This window comes from Melanerpes formicivorus, unplaced genomic scaffold (genome assembly GCF_026170545.1).
Source record: "Melanerpes formicivorus ecotype bairdi unplaced genomic scaffold, bMelFor1.0.p_v2 SCAF_2673, whole genome shotgun sequence".
In the NCBI taxonomy this organism is placed as follows: domain Eukaryota; kingdom Metazoa; phylum Chordata; class Aves; order Piciformes; family Picidae; genus Melanerpes; species Melanerpes formicivorus.
In genome coordinates, this window is record NW_027145024.1 from 20,938 (window position 1) to 29,243 (window position 8,306).

Consider the following 8,306-nt stretch of genomic DNA (forward strand, 5'->3'; position numbering starts at 1 on the left):
AGGAGTTGCTTCTGGCGCCTTCAGTTGAAAACCCTGGGACAGAGAGGGGCAAGAGAATGGAAATTGAATCCGAGCAGTCAGGAAGGTTAACAGAATGAAAATACTTCCCTCTGGGCAAAGCTTTTGGCCAGATGCTTGTCCATGTATATGGGTCATCACAGATAACAAGGCCAGGGACACTGGCAGTGCAGGACACTTGTAAGAAATGCAGGGCAGCCCAAATGTGTAACTATTAAATGCAGTACTTGATGTAGCCAGCTTTGTGTTGGGAGAAAGTGGCTAAACACTGTAAAATTTCATCAAAATGCTTTCTGCATTTAGGGAGAACAGCTCAGCCACTCGCTGTGTACAGCACCTTCGAGGAGAGGGCACAGCACTGGAGGCTGCTGGCCTGCCTGCCCTGCAGAGTATCCTTCCCCAGGCACTTTCAGAAATTGCTTGTACCAGGTGTGCTAAGTTTGATAGAATGATAAAACTGTTGAGGTTGGAACTTTGAGACTATTTCTGTGGTTATGTAGGAGAACATACAAAGTATTAAATAGTTCATCTTTCTTGAAGACTGCTACTGGCACTTTGTTCAGGCAGCTGTGCCGCAGCACACACACAAACCTTCTCCTAGCTAGTAACAGCTTGCAGGCCATGCGGTTCTTAGTGCCTTGTGTAATGGCTCCTCAGCTGCAGTCTGTTCCAAGTCAGACTTGTGCAAACCAGCAGTTACCTGTAGCAGTTGTCTTTACCTATGAAGACTGAAGGTACATCGGCAAGCAGTGCTGCCCCGGGGGTGTCCTCCTGAGGGCAGGCAGCAAGGCAGCTGGGGACTGCTCTGCACAGGTGATGTGCTTTTTAAAGTACACAAGCCGGCAGCTACTCAGTTACAGTGATAACATTGAACCGCAGGGCCACAACGAGGCTTTTGTCACCTAGCCAGAGACTAGCATTTCAAGGCAAGTCGGTGCACAGAGGAGATTTACTATGCAACCAAGCCCTTGATGCTGCATAACTGGTGTGTAGTACCAGTGTGGTGGAGGCAGCCAAGTCAAGAATGTGGTGTTTCTATGTGCAGATTCAGGATCTCCTACACAACTTTTATCTGATCTCTTTGCTAGCTAGGTGCAGCCAAAATAAAACAGAGACACTTTACCAGTGAAACAGTGTTTAATATAGTTAAATTACTTAAATAGATTTCAATTTCCATGGGAAATCATAATTGTATCCATTTTTGCAAGATCCAGAGTAAAGAGTGTGTGAATACCCCTTGAAATGATCATGACACACTGTCAACAATCACAGCTAGAGATACTGGGGACTTGAAATTTCATTGACAACACAACTTCGTAAGATGAATCAAAAGTTAAAGACGACTGCAGACTTTCATAAAGCAGAAAGCAAACCTAAACCCAAGTGTATGGCATGAAGGTAATGAACCTCAGTGAGGGGGTGAAAGGGATGGCAGGTGGAGAGGGGGAGAAAGGTGTAACGGTGTGATGCAACTTAGGTGTTTTGCAGACTAGGAAAGATGTGAAGGAGCAAAAGTATAGTACAAGGGCAGACTTGGCAGTTTTACAGAAGTCAATATACTATACTTTTCAGAGATGTTTCCTAGTGGAAGGGAGAAGGAAAGGGGCAATGCCATTTAAGCTCAAGCTTAAATGGCTTCATGCTTGGGTTATGCTTAGCAATATGGCAAATTAATTAAGACAGGCCCATGGATTATCACTTACTCTTGTCGTCGAGTAGGAAAAAAATAACTCATCACCACCACCATAGTGCAATCATTAAGCTGTTAGTACTACAATAATTCTGCCCTGAGAAGAGTGGAAAAGAACTTTATTAAATGCGAAAAGATTGGAGTAATTTTTAGTGCTAGCCAAATTCAATATCAAAACTCTCCCCTCATAGAATATAAAAAATAGAGCTTTTCTTAAAAAGTATTTTCTTTCTTTTTCTCTTTTTTTTTTTTTAATAAAATAGCAAGGGATTTTTCTTTAATAGTTATAAAACGTACATAAATCATAACTATTCATACCCACCACCACCCACCCCCCCACTAGTGATAAAGATGTTCCACAGAATATCAATGGCACTGTATTTTAAGGTCAACCACCTCCTATACACACTTGCCATCATGACCTTTTGTTGAAGATCACCTACTTCCTGAAAAGGGAAAATCTGTGACTCCTTTCAAGTAAGTGTCTACTACAGGCAAGTCAACTCAATGCTGCAGTACAGAGCTCCTTGTAGTGTCAAATGGCAGTTACAGACAACTTCCACATCAGCATCAGTCTATTAAGACCATCTATGAAAAATTAGTTTCTTAAAAGAAAAGTTCAAATAGGCTTTATTTTTTTTCCCTCTCTCTTCTTGTAAGAGCTCCTTTTAGAGTTAGAAGATTTGCTTAGAGCTCTTTCTGACATGTTTGACTGATACCACCTCAGCAGCTAAAACTCAAAGGTCCTGTTTCCATTTGTGAAGATGCCACCCTCTGCTTGAATGCTGCGTGGAGTAACTGTGATTACCATGGTTTGGTTTTTTTTTTCCTCTTCTTTGGGGTTGTAGATTTTTTATTTTTCTGGATTTTCATTTTAAAAATGCATCTGATTCAGCCTGGAAACTCACCTGTGTACTGTTGGTCGATTGTATAGTGATAATCTGAAAACTGCCAAGTCTGTGTTCAGAGTATTATGCACACACACAAAACAAAAGTACACAAAAGTCTACAGGTTATATACACCTCCCACCACACCTCGGTGTGGACAGCCTGCCTTCAGCTTATACATAATTTACAAAATATAGAATTTGGTATATCTGTTAGATCTCCATGTTTGCAATATTACAAAATTAAAAATACAAAAAAACCCACAACAAATTTCAGGGGAGTTCCCCCCCCCCCCCAAAAAATGTCCCTTGTTTACATCTAGTCTTTCCCATGTAAACTGATAGATACCAAAGAAGAGCACAGAAGACTTCTTAATAAATATGGTTGTAGAGCCATCTTTGTTCATCTCGGTCTTCCCCTTCATCAGACGTGCCAGCCCCACTCAGAAGACCGAGTCTTTTTTAGCCACGTGAAAGAAGGAAAAGAGGGGGCCAGGCTCTGATGTCTGTTCACACTAAAACATTACTGACGCCCTTGTTAAAGGCCTTTTTGTGTGCTGCAACAGCGGGTGTCAGTTCTGAAAGCCCATTCAAAACAGCTAATAAAAGCACAGTGGTACACTTCAAATAGCTGGCAGTATGGGATGGAAGGAAACATGATGGGAGTGCAAATCCATTCCAAAATGATGCTTTGTAGTGAATCATACATTCCTTCAACCGAGTAAATGTTGTGGTGCGTCAATAAATACTTAAATAGCTTCTCTATATCATCCTGTGGTAGCAGCCTTGGTTAAAAATTCCAGCTCCATCTCTTCCCTGTGAACTCTGTAGTACACGTCTTTGGTGGACTTAGCGCTCAGCCAGGAACACCTCCAAGGTGGTTTCTTTCGATCGCCTTTCGTGATGGGTGGCCAAAGAGTTTGCTGATACCGGCTCTGGATTCACGGTGTGAAATTTCAACTGCACTGCGTGTTCAGCTTCGCTGCCAAGAAGCCATTCACAACCTCATGGAACACAGACTCCGTTCTTTGAGTGACGCTGCGGTTGGTGCTAACTAATGGGAGGCCCTTCATTTAGAAAGTAGGTGGTCATTTCTCCTTTGCCTTTAACCTTAATGACCCCTCGATATTCCAGCTGATAGTTGTTGGCTGCTAAAACCTGGTACATGTCTGTGGTTACCTGCAGAAGAAACAAGAGTGAGTGGATGCTTGTCATGCCTCCCACACGGCCTTTTCACGTGCTTTTGCAGTAGCCCATGGACAACATCAAAGTAGGATCAACTATTTTGTTTCTCAGTCAGTTTTTGCATATCGATCACTAACTAAAAGGTTGGCTCGGGTTGCAGAACAAACACAACCTTTAGAAACTAAAGAAAGCCACAGAAGTGAGAGTGGTGAAGCCCTGGAATGGGTTGTCCAGGGAGGTGGTTGAGGCCACCCTGGAGGTATCACAGTATCATAGTATCATAGTATCATTCAGGGTTGGAAGGGACCACAAGGATCATCTAGTTCCAACCCCCATGCCATGGGCAGGGACACCCCACACTAGATCAGGCTGGCCAGAGCCTCATCCAGCCTGCTTTTAAACACCTCCAGGGACGGGGCCTCGACCACCTCCCTGGACAACCCATTCCAGGGCTTCACCACTCTCATGGTGAAGAACCTCCTCCTCACATCCAGCCTGAATCTCCCCACCTCCAGCTTCATTCCATTCCCCCTAGTCCTATCACTACCTGAGATCCTGAGAAGTCCTTCCCCAGCCTTCCTGTAGGCCCCTTTCAGATATTGGAAGGCCACAATTAGGTCACCTCGGAGCCTTCTCTTCTGCAAACTGGAAGAGACCGCTGAAGAGGTGTTTAAGACCAGGCTGGACGAGGCTCTGGCCAGCCTGACCTAGTGTGAGGTGTCCCTGCCCATGGCAGGGGGGTTGGAACTAGATGATCCTTGTGGTCCCTTCCAACCCTGACTGATACTATGATAAGTGGTGTGACATGGCACACAAAAGCCAGGGGAGATCCACAGCTTTCACATAAGTCACAGGATGAAAGTTGAGTCACATTTTTAAAAACACCTTGCAGTTGAGGGTCACTGGAAATAGGAAAACAGGTTACACATATTTCAAAACTTCCCCAAAATTACTTAAAATTAGCCAGCGATGTACAGTGTGGAAGGAGACATTCAGGAGTTTGTTTTTATGAAGGAGCAGGTAGAGGGCCATGAGAAAGACTGAACAAATGGAAGATTATAGCCAGCATCCAAATTTCCTCTGCAGCTGCCACTCAAAATTAATTACCTGTGCTGCAGAACAACAGGAGTTTAAAGACCAGGTTTCCTGAGTTACTTATTTATGGCAATGTATTTCCTCACCCCTTTTCAGGTGGCTTTAAATATTTACATTTCTGGTGTCCTGTTGGTGTAACATTGCTGTGCTGATTTGCTTAACTGGGATGAAAATGGTTCATGGACCATCTCACAGGGAAGTTCAAAGGGTGTTGGATAAATATTGATCCAGTTAACTTGACAGCTTAATTGTAAAGAAACAGCATGGCTCCCCTTCTTGGGTTTGACCCCAGTTATTCTGAACTATTTTTATATCCCTTCAAGGCATTACAGTCTGTTACTGTGGACATGGCCCCAGTGAAAGCAGTACAGTGGAACTGAATCCCTGGAAAGGCCACTGTCTGAAGGCCAAGGAGATGTCTGAGTACAAGACAATTTCCATTAACCCCTTAAACTGTCCTCTTGCTCTAGTTGTATATCCCCATCCTGCTGATGTCTAGATCCTTGCTAGCCTCACAACACCCAGCATCAACAGGGCTGTGAACAGAGAAGCGAATTACAGAGTAGCACCCTTGAATCAAGCCCTGGGAAAGTGAAACAACCTACAGGTGCACGTGGCCAAACTGAAGATGGCAGCATCACAGGAGGACTGTACTCACAGTGCCAATGTGGCACACAGGGAAGGAAATGCAGCACAACTAACCCACAAGTTTTTGACCAAAGACTGCAAAACTAGTCAAGATTAAAGGGCAGACTTTGATGGTAGCACTAGCATTCTCCCATTGGTTTTTTATTTCAGTACTGTTTAAGTAGCTGTATGACACAGAGGAACAAAAATTCCAATCCTATGTAAGTTTCAAATGCCACAAGTGACACAGGGCTGGCTGTGGAAGTTTCCCAGTGAATTCCTCACCTGAATCCTGTCAGGCACACCGGTACTGTCCATCCGGCTGGCTACATTCACCGTGTTGCCCCATATGTCATACTGGGGTTTGCGTGCTCCTATCACCCCAGCTACAACAGGACCAATATTGAGGCCTGGAAAGAGAGGACAAATGCCACAGTGCTCAGATCCCTCACACATGAACCACATGAAGATGGAGACAAGTTATTGTTCAGACAATAAAAAACTTTGAGGTGCATTGGTTCTAGCTGAGCTTTACCCTGACATGTAAAGCTCCAGCCAAACTGCGGGCAAAGAAACGTATAAAGAAAAGTTGGCTTCTTGGTGCCTGGCTGGCAACGCAGGCTGGATCCACTCAGTCCAGAGCTGCTTTCCAGTACCATCCAGTACATGATAAGGTTTATTTGCCATCTAGTTGCCAAGCAAACTGCTCACTTGGAAGTCAGCACACAGCTGCTGTAGTGGAGAGTGCCTGCGAAGGCAGCAGCCCTGGTCATTCAGAACAAATACCACACTTCACATTTCTTCTCCTTCTCCTGTCCCTTTTTATTCCCTGACTTGAAAAACAATTTAATGTACAAGAATGGCAGAGCCAGGGACCACAGGGGGTGTGGGCAGGAGCATAGCACAGGCAAAATGAGCCCAAACTTGACCACCGCATGAGACCATGCTGTAACAAGACCTTCGCTTTAGGCTAAGGCTGGTTGCCCAACTGCTCCTAATTCTCCAGGGAGCATCAGTGACAATGCTGCTACCCTGAAAAAAAAGAACCCCACTCTGATGTCTCAGAGAGGTCAAAATGGTCACTAGGCACTATGAACATTGCTGTACAACTAAAGTAAGATCTATGGTTCTTACTCTCCATAAAATCCCTGTTTCAGACTGACCACTACCTTTAGTTAATCCTGTAAACACTGTGACCTTACCTATCTTCATCTGGAAGTTGTTGAATGAATGTTCATTAATGTATTTCATTTGGTCCATTAACCTCATGGCAAAATCAGCCAGAGCTTTGATGTGTGTCTTCCCTTCCTTGTCGTAGGTGGAGTCATTGAGGCCCGATGCAGCCATGTATGTACTGCCAATGGTCTTGATCTTCTCCAGCTGCCGAAACTGGTCTTCACTTATGATCTGTTTCACAAGGGCAAAAGATGTAAATAAACCTTGCCGAACGTAAACATGATGGTAATGTCTCTGCAGGTGTCTTCCCTTGGTACAAGCACTACAAAGTGCTGGGCAAAGCCTCCACTACTCCAAGTAGGGGAAAAAAGGGGATTGGATATTCTGAGGGGCATTAAGGGAACAAGAAGGGATTTTAATGTGGAAAAAATGAAAGGCTTCTAGAGCGAGGAGAAATGAACTATGGCACAAGGATTCAGTAAACCACCTTCCTTCAAAATCTCAGCAAAGCTCAATTAAAATCTATTGGTTTGATTCATTCTGTCCACCCAGATTTTATGTGACTTACTTCATCAAAATCAGCGATGATTTCGTTGAGCAGCCTCAGACACTCCACCCCTTCATTGTTGGCCTCCAACTCCACGTAAAATTCTGAGAAGTTGCTTATGGAGGCGAACATGACAGCCACACACTCACAGGACTGGTAATACAGTTCATCATTCCGCCGCTCCTGAGCCAAGAAATGGGCTGCCACATCCTTGGGCAAAATGTTGTGGAGGAGGCGTCTATTATAGGCCTGCAGCTCCTCCATTTCTTCTTTCTCTTCAGTGGCCTAGTTTAGGAGGAAAGACAGTGATGTGCTTACTCTTCTGGTAACTCTTCTGGAGAGGGGGAAAAAGCTGAAAATGAGCTGGCAGGGAGAACAAAATACAGAAGAGAGGGAAGAACTGCAAAGGAGGGCAGAACCAGAGGCATGCAGAAATGGGTTTTGCAGTGGCAGATGGTCCATGTCTGTGTGCACACATGTATTCAATGTGGGCAAGATGTCTTCCTTTTAGGGAATTCCAGCACTGTCCTACTATCTGCAAGTACTCACATCTGGCTTTCCCAGTCAAGCACCCAGGTTTCAGGAGGAGGACAAAACCAGCTCATCATTGCTAAAGTCTGACTGCATGACTGGCGTAGAATTACAATCCTCTCCCTGCACCCCCCAAATGCTCACTGAAGTGCAGTGATGGTCATGAAGCACAGTTACCATGGAACACATAAAATGAGCTTCTTCTAATACTCTGGAGAGGACTTTTCACCAGCCTGTAAAGCCCGTGTCTCCTGTGGTACTGGAGCTGTGTCTGAACAAAGGGAAACATGAAGAGGATGGGTCGGCCTGCTTCTGTGTCAGTGGGGGTGGATTTGGATTTAATGTTCAGTTGGAACTGTAGCTTCAGGAAGGACATACCTAGGATGTACCTAGGCCTAGGTAACTAAACTAAACCAAGCATTTAGACTTCACTGGATTAATCTGACTTCAGAACCACATTTGATTTCTCTCTGCAGACTCCTCCAACACAGCAAACAGCCACTAACCTGGAGCTTCCACAGGAAATCAAGTCTTGCAGTGGATTCTACTT

At 44.5% G+C, this 8,306-nt stretch overlaps 1 protein-coding gene across 1 annotated transcript; it reads right to left on the bottom strand.

Moving 5' to 3' along the window:
* Window positions 1-1,119: 1,119 nt before the first annotated feature.
* Window positions 1,120-8,298, bottom strand: LOC137461603 (adenylate cyclase type 5-like). Its single transcript, XM_068171288.1, has 5 exons — window positions 8,263-8,298; window positions 7,247-7,510; window positions 6,705-6,909; window positions 5,788-5,912; window positions 1,120-3,774 (listed from the first exon to the last, which is right to left on the bottom strand). The coding sequence occupies exons 2-5, from the start codon at window positions 7,487-7,489 to the stop codon at window positions 3,646-3,648; spliced, it is 702 nt and encodes a 233-aa protein (XP_068027389.1). The 5' UTR covers window positions 7,490-7,510; window positions 8,263-8,298; the 3' UTR covers window positions 1,120-3,645.
* Between the last annotated feature and the right edge of the window lie 8 nt (window positions 8,299-8,306).

Bases quoted from the DNA above. Each gene is read 5' to 3' on its own strand.
- LOC137461603 (XM_068171288.1), bottom strand. From the start codon at position 7,489: ATGGAGGAGCTGCAGGCCTATAATAGACGCCTCCTCCACAACATTTTG. The intron at 5,913-6,704 runs GTAAGGTCACAG...CTCTCTTTCCAG, and splicing joins CAACTTCCAGATGAAGATAG to GCCTCAATATTGGTCCTGTT. The intron at 3,775-5,787 runs GTGAGGAATTCA...TTTCTTCTGCAG, and splicing joins GTGTGCCTGACAGGATTCAG to GTAACCACAGACATGTACCA.